This window comes from Triplophysa rosa, linkage group LG13, assembly GCF_024868665.1.
Source record: "Triplophysa rosa linkage group LG13, Trosa_1v2, whole genome shotgun sequence".
In the NCBI taxonomy this organism is placed as follows: domain Eukaryota; kingdom Metazoa; phylum Chordata; class Actinopteri; order Cypriniformes; family Nemacheilidae; genus Triplophysa; species Triplophysa rosa.
In genome coordinates this window covers 7345496-7363599 of record NC_079902.1, presented here as the reverse complement: position 1 = coordinate 7363599, position 18104 = coordinate 7345496, and the positions used below count along the sequence as shown (strand labels likewise).

Sequence of the window (18104 nt, the reverse complement as noted above, 5' to 3'; positions counted from 1 at the left end):
ATGTTGGTCTTTGTGTGTTTGTAGAGATGTGGAGAGTCCGAGGTTGTGGATGAGAAGGGCTCTGTATCATCAGGCTCTTTGTCCGCTGCCACTCTGCCTGTGTTTCAGGACGTGCTGCTGCAGTTTCTGGACACACAGGCCCCTGTGCTCAGTAAGTTTATTTATCATCATCTGTACGTGATATGCCATATGCAGGCTGCTTTAGGGATGTTGAGATAACTGTATGTCTGTGTGTTTGTGAAGCTGAGCCTGGAAACGAGAGCGAGCGGGTGGAATTCTCAAATCTCGTGCTGCTCTTCTGCGAGCTCATCCGTCACGATGTCTTCTCCCACAACATCTACATGTGCACGCTCATCTCACGCGGCGACCTGTCCTCCGACTCTCATCTGCCCCGCCCACGATCCCCCAGCGAAGAGCCTTCCGACGAATCGGAGCGCAAAGAACAAGATGCAGGAAGCAGCGTTAAGATGGAGGCATGAGGCTAATTATGTTGTTGTGACATACTGGGATGTGGTTAATTGGTTGAATGTGATCTTATGTCATTGTACTTACTTTTATTAGGATACTGGTCTGTCAGAGTCAATGGACATAGATCACAACTCCAGTGCTAATTTCGATGAGGTTGGAGACAGCATTTGAACATTGTAATTTCTATCGTGACATCTTAACTAACGAAAGATGGTTTAAACCGACTGTTTTCTACCTCAACCTTCAGCAGATGTTCTCCCCTCCAATGCACTGCGAGTCGAAGGGAAGCCCCTCCCCGGAGAAACCTGCACCAGAGCAGGAGAGCAAAAACACTGCCAAGGATAAGGGCATGGACCCTGCCTTCCCCATGGTTTATGAGCAACCCCGCCACATACAGTACGCTACCCACTTCCCCATACCACAGGTGAGGTCTTTCAAAGCACTGATGGAAAATGTTTAGTGATTTTGTTAATCATTAGCAATAAAAACTATCTAGCATTGTGTGTGGGTCAGTTTAATTAAAGCCTGATCGGTCGAATCAAAAGTGTGTTTGCGGCAAGACGATCTGAATAGGGCTGCCTAATGATTAGTCGTGCAGAATAAACGTTTTTGTTTACATAACATATGTGGGTTTACTGTGTATAATAATTATGTATATATACAGTAATACACATAATATGATTATGTATAATTTTAAGAAAGAAATATATTTCTATGGTAAATATTTATATATAACATAAGTTATATAAAGATTAGGGCTGTCACGATTATGAAATTTGATTGACGATTAATTGTCTAATAAATCATTGTGATTATGACGATTAATTGTCTGTTTTTGAGCTTTGACATTTAATTCTCATTCATTTTTGATTCAGCGATTGAAATGACCATATTGTTCTGAATACAAGACTATGTTTTTTTCTTGGAAATACATCGGAAAAAAGTGGGTCATCATATATTAGATTAGATTCAACTTTATTGTCATTGCACATGTACAAGTACAAGGCAACGAAATGTGACCTCTGCATTTAACCCATCCAGAGAGTAGTGAACACACGCACAGCAAGTGGTGAGCACACGTACCCCCGGAGCAGTGGGCAGCTATCACTGCAGCGCCCGGGGAGTAAGTAGGGGTAAGGTGCCTTGCTCAAGGGCACCTCAGTTGTTACCTGCCGGCCCTGGAATCGAATTTTTTTCTCACTTGCAAGACTACAGTAAAATTTAACTTGTGTGTTAATGAAATTTTGGTAGACTGGTTTTCACACTGAGATTTGCTTAAATAATATTAAATTGTACTGCAGGTAATTTGTATATGTTTTAGTTTTTTTTTAAGTGATTGTGTTGTGGTGGTACATTTTACAAGTATTACCATGCTTTAGTAACAATATATACACTAAAATATGCAATATGCAGATTCACTACAGCTCCCCCTAGTGTCTTCTATAGAGATGTGCGATAATTGCGATGATCCGAAATCATCGCGATGAGGTCAAACAATCGCGATGAGACGATTATTTAATAATCGTGACAGCCCTAATAAAGATGTATATACACATGCAAGTATTTCTTAAATATATACATGCATGTGTGTGTTTTTATATTTACATAATTATTATACACAGTACAGCCACATATATTATGTAAACAAAAACTTTTATTCTGCAAACAATTAGTCGCGACCAGTGTTTATTATTAACTGATTTATATAACAAATGTGAGAAAGATACATTAATGCATGCATTTTAAAGTTAGATTTTGAATTTTAATGTCAATTCCACTATTGTATACATTGCACAGTATTTAGTTTAATTACACCAGAAGTAACTGTAATTTAATTACAGAACAAATAAGAGTAATCCCTTACTTTACTTTTTTAAGGGGAAAGTAATTAAATTACAGTAACTAATTACTTAGTAACTAGTTACACCCAACACTGGTTGCGACTAATCGTTAGTCAGCCCTAGATTTGAATGGCCAGTGATGGATGAACAATCAAAGTGCTTGTTTTTGGAAACGATGTTGTGGTCTACGTGTGAACTTCAAAAAAACGTGTGTTTGTGAAAATGATGACGTCACGCGTACATGTTTCCTTACAAAGTGACATCGCCATCTAGTGGCCTGGCATGTGTAACAAAGTATATTGCAGTCTTTTTTTGATCATTTTCATGGATCTGTCTGAATATGGATCATTTTGACAATATTGCCGTCTGTATGTGAAATGTTTCAGAAATGCACTTTCATGCACAAAAAATGAAGAGGCGCCATGCTACATTTTCATGTAAGCAGATGTATTGTGGTCATTCCAGTTCAGTGTCTGTTGAAGTTTAACAAATAAATTAAAATAGAAACAATATTTTTATTTCAAATTTGGGATAAATATTATTAGTACTTCACAGAATGAAACAAAAATGATAATTTGACCTAAACACATACCTATATATTGTAAATTGAGAAAAACTGGAAATAATTTTGAAATGGTCTTGTGGCTGCATTTGGCATAAAGTATGCTAAACTTAATCTGTCGCTAGGGCTGTCACGATTATTAAATAATCGTCTCATCGCAATTATTGCACATCTCTATATAGAAGACACTAGGGGGCGCTGTAGTGCATCTGCATATTGCATATTTTATTGTATATATTGTAACTAAAGCATGGTAATATGTGTCAAATGTACCACCACAACACAATCACCATAAAAATAACCTGCAGTACAATTTAATAATATTTCAGTGTGAAAACCGGCCTACCAAAATCTCATTAACATAGAAGTAAACTTTTATTGTAGTCTTGCAAGTGAGAAAAAAACAGACTAGAAGCTTTTCTATGACTGATAGTATTTTAATGGTGGCTTCAATTCACTCCTGATCAATTTACTTAATTTACAAGTATTTGGCGGTTGTATTCTTGACAGGTAAAAGCTTAAATCTTAAGTATGATGACCCAATTTTTTCCTATGTGTATTTCCAAGAAAAAAACATAGTCTTGTATTCAGAACAATATGGTCGTTTCAATCGCTGAATGAAAAATGTATGAGAATTAAAGGTCAAAGCTCTAAAACAGACAATTAATCGTCATAATCGCAACGATTTATTAGACAATTAATCGTCAGCCAAATTTCATAATCATGACAGCCCTATCTGTCGCTAAACCCTGACTGTTGTTTAGGAGGAGAGCGCAAGTCACGAGTGTAACCAGCGTCTGGTGGTTCTGTATGGAGTCGGCAAACAGCGAGACGAGGCCCGACACACCATCAAGAAGATCACCAAAGACATCCTGAAAGTTCTCAACCGCAAGAGTACTGCAGAGACAGGTGCGCAGATGAGAAGCTGACCCTCTCACACAAACCACACGGGTTTCACCTCCTCATTTAGTCATTGGACAGATTCAGTCGACTAACTGTATGACTCATTCTGTGAGAAGAGAAAATGACATAATGGCTGTTTGGTTTCACATTCATTGCTGTGGTATGCAGCACGAATCAGTTTGTGGTCAGCGCCTTGATATTACTCATTAACACTTATTTTGCGTCACCTTTTAGTTCTTTTTGGAGGGACATTTGGTTCTTTAAAAGGACTATTCGTCATTAAAGGAAAAGTTCATCTCATATTTTACTCACCCACATGACGTTCAACATGTTTTAAGACCTCCCGGCATCTTCGGAACACAAATAAAGATATTTTAGGTGACATCCGAGAGATTTCCAGGCCTCCTCATAGACATCATGGTTATAGTTGTTGTCAAGGTCCAGAAAAGTACTAAAGACCTGGTTAAATTGGTCCATCCGCTCAAAGTGGCTCAATTGGATTTTTTTGAAGGGAGGAAAATACTTAATGTGCGAAAAACAAACCTATATTCTCCTCCGTCTTGTCAGTCTATGGTGCGCGTTCACGAGAGCATTTCGACGCATGTGCATTCGGTGGGGGCAGAAAAAGTGCAAGTCTTCCTCAATATCGAAATGATCAGACATTTCGCAAAGATCAGCTTATATACAGCGTGTGAAGTTTCGTTATTCTCTTCCGCTCTCTCTGTTCATCTCCCCTTCACTTTTCACATCGTAGCGCTGAACCTCTATTGGCATCATTGAATATTCATCGCCGAAGCCCAATTTCAATACTAATAGCCGTCATTGACTCATTATATTCTAGCTTGGCTGTCGACCCCGCTCAGAAAGAGCAACCTCGCGTTTGCATTACTTTTAATTGAAGTGTAATTGAACATCTCATTATTTCACTCGACTGAGCTCTGCCTTGGTCTTGACAAGCACAGCACAGAACGCTGACCCGTCGCCCCTTGGCGGTTCTCTGTGTGAATAAGTCACCCGTCTGGGCGGTTTTCATTGAAAAAGTCGTTTGACAGACAGTGACCTCAGCGGTGGACTGATGGCCGGGGGTTCAGGGCACCTGGATAGAAATAATGATGTTTCATCTTCTCGCTGAAATCCTGTTTGCTTTCCCATGTGCTGTTTATTTATTGTCTAGTTGTATATTTTGTTTGTCCGCAGGAGGTGAGGAAGGCCAGAAGAGGAAGAGGAGTAAACCAGAAGCTTTCCCCACCGCCGAAGACATTTTCTCTAAATTCCAGCACCTCTCACACTTTGATCAGCACCAGGTCACCTCTCAGGTCAGTACAGCTCACATTCATCAACCGCTGGTGCTTGCTCAACTTTGTGACCTTGGAGGTATATTGCCATTAAAGGGGCAATGGCTAAGTTCGTTGTCTTTTTTCAGAAGACTTGACTGATTTGAGTAAATATTTGTGTATCTTTGCTTGTGACAGGTGTCCAGGAATGTTCTGGAACAGATCACCAGCTTTGCCTTAGGGATGTCCTATCACCTCCCACTGGTTCAACACATCCAGTTTATCTTTGACCTCATGGAATACTCTCTCAATATAAGTGGCCTAATTGACTTTGCCATACAGGTACCTGGAAGTGTTGCTGATACCAATATTACTACTGTTGCAAATCAAAACCATGGTGGTTTTACTGTAATTTATAGGTTTTTGAAGCACATTGCTTTAATTTATAATATGTTTCTGGCGGATGGCTGACAAACTATTTTGTACAGATTTCATTTTTTGTTTTTTATGTATTTAATTATTTTCCTTTAGAAAATGACTGGATTATGCCATATACGTTAACTTTTACACAGTTAGTTGATCAATTATCGGTTTGTTATATCCGCCGCCTTCACACTATAGCCGATATGATCAAAAGTCGCCTGATAAATATCGGCAGCAGATACATCGCTGCATCTCTAGATTTCGATATGAAGCCGTCGTCACACTTGACTTTTCCATCCATTGACTTTCATTCATACGCATGCGAACGCGACAGACCGGAAACGCAAGCCCGTCCAACGATATTTCGCTGCGTAGCACAACTCATTTTCACGTGAGTGCGAGACCAATAGAAGATCAAAACATTACAGCATGACCTCTTGGTACAGAAATGTAAAAAATGGAGGAATCGCGCCCACTCATTTTCGTACCACCGTCCGAACGATCTTCACATGCTCAAAGTCAAGTCCGACCGCGGCTTTAGTGGTATTATTTAGAATTAGGACTGTCAACCGATTAATCGCGATTAATCGCATCCAGAATTAAAGTTTGTTTACATAATATATGTCTGTGTACTGTGCATATTAATTTTGTATTTATTATTTAAAACATACCGATACAGTATATGCATCAATTTTGAAAAAAGATTAAATAAAATACAAATTAATAAAATTTGTATATAATTTAAATGATTGATAAATATAAATAAATACATGTAAATATTTACTTGCTATGTATGTGTTTATAAATACAAAATGAATATACGCAGTTCACAGACATTTATTATTTAAACACAAACTTTTATTCTGGATGCGATTAATCGTTTGACAGCTGTATTTAGAATACTAATGTAGTAGTATGTTTGTCTTTTTTAATAAAATACTATTTAATGTATAAACCAAATTATGTGAACGTGAAATTTGTGTGTATAGTGATGTATAACTGTAGTATGTGTTGTCATGTAGCTGCTGAATGAATTGAGTCTGGTGGAGGCAGAACTCTTGTTGAAATCTTCTAACCTGGCGGGCAGTTACACTACAGGACTCTGTTTGTGTATCGTGGCCGTTCTACGGAGATACCACTCCTGCCTCATCCTCAACCCTGACCAGACCGCACAAGTCTTTGATGGGTGCGCCACTTAAATCCTAGCATTTAATAAGGGACAGTCATGATGTATATTGTCTGGTCAGGTGTGTGATGTTTAAGCCTTCTTTTTGTCCGGCAGGCTGCGGATTGTCGTGAAGTCTGGCGTGAACCCTGCAGACTGTTCTTCAGCTGAACGCTGTATCCTGGCCTATCTGTATGACCTCTACACCTCCTGCAGTCACCTGAAGAGCAAGTTTGGAGAGATTTTCAGGTGAAGAAACAGAACATCTCTGTTAGTCTTTCTACGTTGGTATTACGATTGGTCAATAATGGTTTTCGGTGTAAACTCCCTCAGCGAGTTCTGCTCAAAGGTGAAGAACTCCATCTACTGGAACATCGACCCGTCGGACTCAAACATGTTGTGGGATCAGGTGTTTATGATTGATGCCATCGCTAACCCCACTGCACATAATCTCAACCACTCTATGGTGGGAAAGATCCTCAATGACAGCCCGGCCAACCGATACAGCTTTGTTTGTAATGTGCTTATGGACGTCTGCGTGGACCACCGCGATCCTGAGAGGTCCGTTTTCATTTCATACATACTTTTATCAACTCAGAATTCTTTTTTAGCACCTTTTGCTGCTAACAGAAAAACCATACATCTAAGAGTCAGCGCCTGTTCTCGTGTGGTTAGTAAGCGCTGTGTGGTTTGTTTCAGGGTGAATGATATCGGTATCCTGTGTGCGGAGCTGACGGCGTACTGTCGGTCTCTCAGTGCCGAGTGGCTGGGTGTTCTCAAAGCTCTCTGCTGCTCCTCAAACAACGGCAACTGCGGCTTCAACGATCTGCTCTGCAATGTTGACGTGAGTCCACACCTTCCATGCGTTGTTTCTAGGGTCTGCTCCAAATATAAACTTATTTAATATTGTGCAGCTTTAAACCTGATCACGTTTATTTTTGTAAGAATGTTTTGTGTTTGACTAAATATTCTACTTAGTTATTCACATCATTACAGAGTGTCTGGTAGTGCTAACACATCACGTTGAAATGCTTTTCTTGCTGACTTTTGCCACTCGTTGCATCATCATCCAGACTGACTGCACCACACTGCAAAAAAATGACATTCTTTTTCTTGTTTTGTAGTTCAAATATCTAAACATTCTTAAATCAAAATACAATTACTTGACAAGAAAAGTTTTATGAAAAATAATATAAGAATTAAGTAAGTTTATGGTAAAAACAAGCATGTCCATGGGGTGAGAAAAATAAACTTGAATTGGGTACGTGAGAAAAAGGTCAAACTAAATTCAAGTTTAATCTTCTCACTCCATGGACAGATTTTTTTGCTTGTTTTTACCATAAACTTACTTAATTCTTACCTTCTTTCTCATAAAACAAGACGTCTTGTCAAGTAATTGTATATTGATTTAAGAAGTTTTAGATATTTTCACTAAAAACGAGACAAAAATTCTTAGTAAGAATGTCATTTTTTGCAGTGCAGACATTTTTAGCAAGTGACGATTCTTGTTTTATTGGGACAGGTGAGCGACCTGTCTTTTCACGACTCCCTGGCGACGTTCGTCGCCATCCTGATAGCTCGCCAGTGTTTGCTACTGGAAGATCTGGTGCGCTGCGTGGCCATCCCCTCCCTCCTGAACGCAGGTACGACTCTCTGATCAACGGCGCTTTTCATGTCCCAGCATTCCACACACACCTGCCATAAACCGCACAGTCAGGCTATTTGGTTTTTCACACTTGCCTCATATAGTTCAGATTCAATATTAACTGCCTGTGTGTTTGATGTCTGACCACACCGGGCAGCTCCATCTTTAGCATCACAGGTGTGTGGTACGGCACTCGCTGTCTCTGATTGGCTCTTCACACAAGGAGCTATTCAGGGCAGCGGTGAGAGATGGAAGGCGTTCAGAAGTGACCGGCAGAAGGGCATGTGTGCATAAAGTTGTATTTTCGTGAGTAGACGTATGCTTCGCCATTAATTCGTCATTTGGTGAATGTGCCACATTATGTTGTTATATTTAACAAATAGTTACATTTTACACCTTTCATGTCACTTTAAAGCCGGAGATGTAAGCCTCTCACAGTATGTCCAAAGTGCTCCAAACACCAAAGGTTAATGATAAAGCAGAAATATTTCCAGAAAATGTTCCAGTTGTCACTTTCAGAAAATTCTAGAAATTTCTGTAATACAGGCAAGGTGGGATGATGGGTGACTATGCCTGGAACTTGGTTCGTGAGGACGGTCATAAAAGACAAAAACGATCAAATGTACTGTACACTTCTGAAGTTTTGGACGGCTAACTGTTATGTTAAACTGTTGTTTTGAGCTCACGAGTAATAATACCGAAATGTATAAATGTGCGAAAATATTTGTTTAGTGTTTTTGCGAGTATCGTCGATGTCAAAAAATGTATGTGATTTTTCTATTAAGCATGTTAAACTTCATAAAAGTTTTTTAATTTTTTTACTAAAAACTGTAGCTATTTAATTTCATTCTGGATGAGTCATTGATGACAGAAGGTTTGTTTTTTTAGGTGAACTAATTGATTTATAGACTAACTGATTTATAGACTATTTATAGATTTTTTTTGCCTGTCGTTCGGCTCCTTTGAGTCACAGGTGGTCCGTCTGGTGGTCTGCAGTACTCTCGAGTACTCATTTAATTGTTTATACTTTGTTCACACAGCTGTGAGCCAGACCTCATGGGGTCATGTTCTCAGGCTTGTGCCTTTTATGAAACGGGAGACTGGATATGGCTGGTTTGTGACATGTTTGTGCGTGTGTGCAGCCTGTAGCGAACAGGATTCTGAACCTGGAGCCAGATTGACGTGTAGGATCCTGCTTCATCTGTTCAGAACCCCACAGCGTAACCCTTGTCCTCAAGATGGCACCAAATCAGGTAAAACTCTTCCCTACACAGCCCACGTAGATGAATTTGGACATACAACCTAACCACAATTCAGGAGTAAAACGCTGTTTAAGGCTTTCACGTCACTTTTATAAATGTCCAGAGATGAGTTGGTGCATCTGTCCGCAGATAAATCCAGAGTGGGCATCAGGTCATCTTGTGATCGCCACCTGCTGGCCGCCTCTCAGAACAGCATAGTGGTGGGAGCAGTTTTTGCAGTTTTGAAAGCTGTTTTCATGCTGGGTAAGATGGATTGTTGTTATTTTAGTTCTTTAATAACTCCCTTCATTCCACACTCGCATTTGATATTGTTTGCGACCCCTAGTGGTGAAATTGCGTATTGTGCCTTGTAAGCATGTGTTGTATTATCTTTTTTATAAGAATAGTGTTCATTTTTTGTTAGAGTAATCCAGAAAATAAAAGAAATCCAGAGAAATGTGACTTGGAGAGAAGGGGATCCAATATGACATCATCATTGGCACTTTCTTGGTTTTGTTTTTAGGAGATGCTGAGCTGAAGGGTTCAGGGTTCTCCCACCCTGCCGGCCTGGACGACATCGGAGAGGATGACATGGGCTCCAAAAAATCTGGAGGCCGTAATGTGTCTATTGAAACAGCCAGTCTAGTTGTTTATGCCAAGTATGTGCTGAAGAGCATCTGTCAACAGGTAAATATTCAAGCATTGGACTCTTTCTCGTAGTCATTGTTATATTCATGTTTAAAATGGAGGGTGTGACCTCACGTGGCCAAGCGTGACACATTTTTCTATTATATTTCTTAGGGATGTAACGATTCACTTGGCTCGCGGTGCGATTCACAATTTGTTTTTACAAAAGGAGTTGAGACGAATTGGAAATGAACCACTGCCCTTTTATTATTTCTCAAATACTGCACATTTCTTTGTAAAAGAAAAATATATTTTATGTCGAATAACGAAAACTCAAATGAAATAAAAATCCAAATAATACAAAAGTCACTTTAATATAAACAAACTAAAACTGTGCTTTTCTAGGATTTTTTTACATGTAAGAAATATCAGCATATCCACGTTTTCCAAGATTGCAGTAAACACAGCGGCCCCTGCTGTTCAAAACATGTATTGCGATTCATTTAACATCTCAACTGACTTGAATCGTCAATCGTAATCGATTTTTTTACCGTCTCACTGTGAACCATTACATCCCTAATATTTCTGCTGAATGCCGTTGGATATAACTACAGCAAAGGTGTGTGTGTGTGTTTCAGGAGTGGGTTGGTGAGCGTTGTCTGAAGTCTCTGTCGGAGGACAGCAGTGCTCTACAGGATCCAGTGCTGGTTGACATACAGGCCCAGCGGCTCCTGCAGCTCATCTGTTACCCACACAGACAGCTGGACAGTGAAGAGGGCGAGAATCCTCAGAGACAGCGGATCAAACGCATCTTACAGGTCAAACACACTCACAACCACAACATCTACCTCCATCTACACTGAGCTTCTCCTGTAGATACAAACGGTTGTTAGTAGATCAGATGGTGTTCTGTCGGTTGAGGTGAGGATTCGTGGTAATAACACTCGGTTTACAGTTTTTAAGAAATCATCTCGCATATAGACCAGTGTGTGGGGAGTTTTGTTTCAAACACCAGACAGCTTTGTTACTGGAGTCAGTGATGAAAGAGCACTATATAGCAGGAGAGGCTCATTTCTCCAGCCTTAATGATTCATTTCACACCTCTAAGCCTTTAAGCCATACATGATTTGTGTGCGGCTCGCAGTAGCTCATTTTTCATCTTCAAGACCCCGTACATTTAATATCCCGCCGGAGCGCTAAAGATTAAAAGCATTCTCTCCATGTGCCGTCTGTTCTCCTGCTTACAGAACATGGATCAGTGGACCATGAGACAGTCCTCTCTTGAGCTCCAACTCATGATCAAGCAAGTCACAAATAATGTAAGTCACTGACGCACGGGTGGGTTTGGGGAGGATGATAATCTTTATAAATGGTTTTAGGTTAATGTTTATACTATGCTGTTATAACTTAACACATCTATTATAGGATCATTATCTGAACACACCTCAAGCACATTCTCTACTGGAGAACATCGCCAAGGCCACCATTGAGGTTTTCCAAAAGTCTGCCGAGATGAACTCCAGCAACCCCACATGGAATGGCTCTGCGGTTTCGGGGAGCTCCGTCTCCAATAGCAACAGTTCCAGTAAACTCAAACCTGTGCTCAGGTGTGCCAGACTCTGTGTTCTTATTTCTTTTCAGTTTGATCAAGCTGATGTGATTTTGACAGTTCCTCTTGTCTTAATACAACATGTGTTTTTGAAATCTTGTGTGTGTGCTTCCTGTAGTTCGTCCGAGCGTTCAGGTGTGTGGTTAGTGGCTCCTCTGATAGCTAAGCTGCACACGTCGGTACAGGGTCACGTGCTGAAGGCTGCAGGCGAGGAGCTGGAGAAGGGTCAGCATCTCGGACCGTCCTCACGTAAAGAGAGAGATCGGCAGAAACAGAAAAGGTGCTCAACTTCTTACTCTGTTCTGTAGCACTGGTGTTTTCTGTAGTGAGCGGATATTCAAAAGCTGTACTCCACAACCTAGTGAGATGCCTATCCAGTCAACATTCTAGTGTGCTTTCGGTGGACAAAAAACACTGATTTGTAAGACCGAACTCTACAGCAGCATTGCTTGTGTTCTTTGTGCACTAAACGATAGCAGAATGCATTGCAGCAAGCTCATATTTGTTTTTCTTTACTATTTTTTTAATTACTGTACTATAACATCCATAACTATGTGTTCAGAGGTGTATAAACACCTTACATAATGAAGCGTTATGTTTTTATTACCTTAGAATGAGCGGTTTCTATCTACATACACCGTGGGTCCCCTTGCATGGAATTCACAATGTTGTTTCTACAGTAGCCGTAAACAGACAAGCATTTCATAAATATGTTATCTCCTTCGGCAAAGAAGCAAAAACGTGACGACGTCTAAGTTCTGTGTCAGCTGCCATAGTGCTTCGAAAGGGAGGGGCGGAGTGAGCCGTTGGTTGCAATACACAACCTCACCACTTGATGCCGCTAAAAGCTCCACATTGCTCCTTTTATCATGTGTTTACTATGCTAAATGTCTTCCTCTTTTGTATTTCTTCAGTATGTCTCTCCTGAGTCAGCAGCCCTTTTTATCTCTGGTGCTGACATGTCTCAAAGGACAGGATGAGCAGAGAGAAGGTCTTCTTACATCCCTCTACAGTCAAGTACAGCAGGTATCACACCAAGCCCACCCTTCACGTACGCACTACACTTAACCCGACGTTACAATTAAGGCCAGGTTATCTGAAAAAATATACATTGACCCTGTGTTAGCAATTATAAGTGTGAGCTGTAATACAGTGAACACTCTCTTTAAACTGATATGATGCATTCACTCGTCAGATTGTGACGAACTGGCGTGAGGATCAGTACCAGGACGACTGCAAGGCCAAGCAGATGATGCACGAGGCCTTGAAGCTCCGACTCAATCTGGTGTGTAGCTTTTGAGAAAGATGAGATATGAGACGCAACTTAATAATCAGTTGAACTCGCTCATGTTTTTTTTTGGTACTTCCTGTCACGTGATCTAGGTGGGCGGGATGTTCGATACGGTGCAGCGCAGCACGCAGCAGACGACAGAGTGGGCGGTGCTTCTGCTTGACATCATCAGCAGCGGCACAGTGGACATGCAGTCTAACAAGTGAGATGTGACACAGCCCTCGGTCGATCTTAGTAATGATCATAGCAGATGATTCTTAATGTTTTGTCATTTTTCACCTCCTTTTCCCCATTAGTGAGCTCTTCACGACAGTTTTAGACATGCTGAGCGTGTTGATCAACGGCACTCTGGCAGCCGACATGTCCAGCATCTCTCAGGGCAGCATGGAGGAGAATAAGAGGGCTTATATGAATCTGGTCAAGAAGCTCAGGGTGAGACAGAGATCCTAAAAAAGCTTTTTTTTGGAGAATATAAAACCATTCATATTCTGTTTGGCTTTACAGAAGGAACTTGGCGACCGTCAGTCTGAGAGCTTGGAGAAAGTGCGACAGCTGCTGCCTCTACCCAAGCAGACGCGCGATGTCATCACGTGTGAGCCCCAGGGCTCGCTCATAGACACCAAGGGCAACAAAATTGCTGGATTTGAAAAAGAGGTAAATATCACTTTCAAGTTATTGCTGGCGTCCAATCAGCTTCTTACCTTTTGTTCTTTATGACACGCAGGGTCTTCAGGTGTCAACGAAGCAGAAGATTTCTCCATGGGATGTGTTTGAAGGGCTGAAGCACTCTGCTCCGCTCTCCTGGGGCTGGTTCGGAACCGTGCGGGTCGACCGTAAAGTCACAAAGTTTGAGGAGCAACAGCGGCTTCTGTTATACCACACCCACCTTAAGCCCAAACCACGCAGTTACTATCTGGAGCCCCTCCCCTTGCCCCCGGAGGAGGAGGAGCCTCCCACACCCATGGCACCTGAACCGGACAAGAAGGTGGATACGGGGAAGCCAGAAAAGAGCGTTTCCAGTGTGGCACCCGACCCCAATAAGAAGAAAAAGAAAAAGAAACCAGCATCGTCGAATAAGCAAGAGGTAACTTTTTTTGGCTAGATAATGTATACATGAATGAGTTTATAGACTTGAACAAATATTTGTATTCCTTCTGATTTTAGGACTACAAGCCTCATAATCCAGCAGTGATGCAGTACCCGCCGGGCATGGGCACTGATTTTATGAACATGGGCCAGGTTACTTACAGGATGGGATACCCGGGTTCAATGACCATGTATCCCCAGAACCAACCTCTACCACCAGGTGGGACGCATCCCTTCATTTTTTCTCTCAGGATTGTGCGATAAAAGCAACGCTTTTTATACCTATCCTTGTTATTGCTTTGTCTAAGGTGGCCCCGGTTTGGAGCCCCCCATCCGTCCCAGGGGTCCCATGGGTCATATGAGCAAAATCATGCAGACACGTCCCAATTACCCAAATATGATGACCAATATGCCTGGTACAATGGGCGGCATGATGGCGATGGAGAAGCCATACCAGGTACCAGGCTATAAACCCCCACCTAGCATGCCACAGGGCCAGATTCTGCGTCACCATCTACAGGTCAGACTGGTGAGTCTGGTTTTACTGATAAAGACCCCAGACCAAAAACACATACCTTATTTTCCTTTTTGTGTGCCTATTTGGGCATATTTAGGCATCAGAAGAGATGCTTTAAAGGGGACAGTTCACCCAAAAATGAAAATTCTGTCATCATTTACTCACTTTCGAGTTCCAAATCTGTATAAATGTCTTTGTTCTGATGAACACAGAGAGATATTTTGAAAAATGTTTGTAGCCAAATGGTTCTGGGGCACCATTGACTACCATAGTAGGAAAAAATCACATACCATTGTCAATGGAGCCCCAGAATTGTCTGCTTTCCTACATTATTCAAAATATCTTCTTTTGTGTTTAACAGAACGAAGCTATTTTTTCCACTATGGTAGTTAATGGTGGCCAAGAACTGTTTGGTTACAAGCATTCTGCCAAATTTCTATTTTTGGGTGAACAGTCCCTTTAATGTCACAGTCTTGTGTTTTGACACAGTATGCCCATAGAACTCTTGTCCTTGTTGTTGAGTGACGTTCCTGTTTAATTCAGAAGGGAGGCATTCAAGGTTGTTTCATATTTTCAGAATCAAAATCATTTACAGCAGATGAGACCGGTGGCACCTAATCAGCAGTACGGCTCCATGCAGCCGGCACAGGCAAGTATTCGTTCATATTTAACCACTGACCTCATCGTACCACATTTCATCTTGTTTGCCATATCGATTGGTGTGAAAATGAACTACACTAACAGAAAGCATGCTATGGTGACTTTTCTCCAGGGCTACACGTCTTACGGGCCACACATAGGAATGCAGCCGCACCCCTCTCAGACAGCCGCAATGGGTCCTAACTCATACGGTAACCTGGGCTTCCAGGGAGCTCATCCCGGTACCAACACAGGCATGGTGGACCCCCTCAGGCAGATGCAGCAGAGACCCAGCGGCTACGTCCTTCAGCAGGCTCCCGCAGCATACGCACAATCAATGCAAAACTCACAAAGGTGAGTCACACACAACTTGTAATGTAATTCACAGATCACGTAATTGGAAAAAAAAACTTAACTTGGACTATTCGTCTACCAGGTTTTCCCATCAGTCAATGCAGCCGGCAACTATGATGCACAACATGGCTCAAGGTCACATGCACCCCAACATGAGACCCAATCAAATGATGGAACAACAGCAGCAGCAGCAGCAACAACAACAACAACAACAACAACAACAACAAGCCCAGCAGCAACAACAGCAGATTATAAGACAGCATTCCACTCTCAGAGTACGTACACAAACTCCTTATCATTATGAAATAATATCATTTGTCTTTTACGTTGTCTGCGACTCACAATCTCTGAATGCTGCGATGATCTGAGCATGCATTTGTTTTGGTTTACAACAGCAGGTGCAACAGCAGCAGCAGGTTCAGCAACAGGTGCAACAGCAGCAGCAGGTTCAGCAGCAGGTGCAACAGCAGCAGCAGGTTCAGCAACAGGTGCAACAGCAGCAGCAGGTCCAACAGCAGCAGCACCAGCAGGTTCAGCAGCAAGTTCAACAGCAACAGGTGCCAACAGCCCAGCCACCCAATCAGGCCCTGGGCATGCAGCCTCTGCCCCCACAGCAGCCCATGGTAAGACCACCCCCAATGATCACATGTGGAGTGTGTCTCTCAAATGTTAATGCATCACAAACATCAGGCAGTAGAAATGTTAAGTTGTTTTATGAAAATGAACCCTCAAAATGCACATAGTAGTGATGGGAATTTTGATTCATTTGAGCGATGCGTTATTTTTCAGTTCGTTCGCCAAAATGATTCGTTCAGACTCGTTCACTGATTCGTTCAGTGACCATTTCATCATATATTACATGCATGCGCCAGTAGGTGGCGAAAAATTGTGTCTTATATGTAGCACAAGTAATTTGAATAACGTGTTTGTATTATTGTAATGTATATTACGCTACAATATATCATATTCTGTTGTTGTTGCGAACGAGAGTGACTCACGGGCTGTATTGAGCGATTGGCATGCTTTCTCTAATTCATTCGGTCAGCAGCTCCTCGTTCACGAACGACATGTCAGATGACTGACTAGTTCAGTGAAGAGGCGCATTTCGTTGAGTAGCTCAAACCAATGGTAGTGTTTTAAAATCGCCTGATTTCTCATATTTAATAAAAGCAACAGGCAAACGACAGCAGTATTAGCAATGACAAACTATTTGTTTAAGTGTCATGAATGTGTCATAATCTGGAAGTATTGTAAGTATGATTATATAAATACATGCTTATAACAAACAATGCTATACTTTCATTAGGAAAAATAACTTTTTACACAAAGGTTGGAATCGATTCCATTAAAGGAATCGACTCCTCTTTAAGAGCCTTCATGAGCACAAGCCCCGCCCCTTAGCTGATGTCATTGGTCAACTAAATCATATTATTTTCTTGTCTAAAACGGTGCAGACTTCAGAAAAACTGATGGATGAAGTCTAGAGCTGTGGAATGACATAACATGTTCTGCATCCATAAAAGCAAAAGCTTTGTTCGCACACACCATGCAGATATAATTACCTGCTCCACACATTTAACAAATCATATACAGGTGCTGGTCATATAATTAGAATATCTTCAAAAAGTTGATTTATTTCACTAATTCCATTCAAAAAGTGAAACTTGTATATTATATTCATTCATTACACACAGACTGATATATTTCAAATGTTTATTTCTTTTAATTTGATGATTATAACTGACAACTAATGAAAATCCCAAATTCAGTATCTCAGAAAATTAGAAAAAAATTAGACCAATACAAAGAAAGGATTTTTAGAAATCTTGGCCAACTGAAAAGTATGAACATGAAAAGTATGAGCATGTACAGCACTCAATACTTAGTTGGGGCTCCTTTTGCCTGAATTACTGCAGCAATGCGGCGTGGCATGGAGTAGATCAGTCTGTGGCACTGCTCAGGTGTTATGAGAGGCCAGGTTGCTCTGATAGTGGCCTTCAGCTCTTCTGCATTGTTGGGTCTGGCATATCGCATCTTCCTCTTCACAATACGTCAACGTCAATACGTTAAGGTCAGGGGAGTTTGCTGGCCAATTAAGAACAGGGATACGTTCAGTACAGTACAGTCGTTCAGTACATTCAACCAATCATATGCTCTGTCAAAGCTCACGCTCGAACGCCATTGGCTCGTGCTTTAGACACTCTTTTAAGGCAAGAAGCACTCTGTGCTCGAGGGAGAGATTTCAGTGAACGAGAACTACGACCGAGTCACTGCATTTCGTGAACGAGAACGATTCGTTCACTTAAAAGATTCATTCAAAAAGAACGATTCATTCACGAACATAACATTACTAGTGCTCCGCGGAAATTTGGTTTAAAAGTCGGGCACCCTTTAACCACAAAAGGCTACGAATTATTGTTTTATATTTGTTTCTTTCGCGTTTGGGTCTGATACTCCTG

The 18104-nt window shown here is 41.3% G+C and overlaps 1 protein-coding gene across 2 annotated transcripts in view; it reads left to right on the top strand.

Moving 5' to 3' along the window:
- med12 (mediator complex subunit 12) overlaps window positions 1-18104 on the top strand; it is a 37546-nt gene that overhangs the window by 10645 nt on the left and 8797 nt on the right. Inside the window, exons 12-42 of one of the 2 annotated variants that reach the window (XM_057348861.1) lie at window positions 25-151; window positions 244-473; window positions 562-621; window positions 719-892; window positions 3636-3780; window positions 4972-5090; window positions 5247-5390; window positions 6494-6657; window positions 6754-6885; window positions 6970-7197; window positions 7336-7480; window positions 8159-8279; window positions 9424-9534; window positions 9673-9786; window positions 10046-10209; window positions 10788-10967; window positions 11397-11468; window positions 11575-11756; window positions 11877-12038; window positions 12673-12784; window positions 12954-13043; window positions 13142-13251; window positions 13346-13481; window positions 13554-13703; window positions 13774-14133; window positions 14214-14355; window positions 14444-14664; window positions 15230-15301; window positions 15425-15645; window positions 15728-15920; window positions 16041-16268. In XM_057348861.1, coding sequence (XP_057204844.1) covers window positions 25-151; window positions 244-473; window positions 562-621; window positions 719-892; window positions 3636-3780; window positions 4972-5090; window positions 5247-5390; window positions 6494-6657; window positions 6754-6885; window positions 6970-7197; window positions 7336-7480; window positions 8159-8279; window positions 9424-9534; window positions 9673-9786; window positions 10046-10209; window positions 10788-10967; window positions 11397-11468; window positions 11575-11756; window positions 11877-12038; window positions 12673-12784; window positions 12954-13043; window positions 13142-13251; window positions 13346-13481; window positions 13554-13703; window positions 13774-14133; window positions 14214-14355; window positions 14444-14664; window positions 15230-15301; window positions 15425-15645; window positions 15728-15920; window positions 16041-16268 — 4809 coding nt within the window. Of the gene's footprint in view, window positions 1-24; window positions 152-243; window positions 474-561; window positions 622-715; window positions 893-3635; window positions 3781-4971; window positions 5091-5246; window positions 5391-6493; window positions 6658-6753; window positions 6886-6969; window positions 7198-7335; window positions 7481-8158; window positions 8280-9423; window positions 9535-9672; window positions 9787-10045; window positions 10210-10787; window positions 10968-11396; window positions 11469-11574; window positions 11757-11876; window positions 12039-12672; window positions 12785-12953; window positions 13044-13141; window positions 13252-13345; window positions 13482-13553; window positions 13704-13773; window positions 14134-14213; window positions 14356-14443; window positions 14665-15229; window positions 15302-15424; window positions 15646-15727; window positions 15921-16040; window positions 16269-18104 lie in introns of both variants that reach the window. The other variant, XM_057348860.1, reaches the window with a different exon arrangement.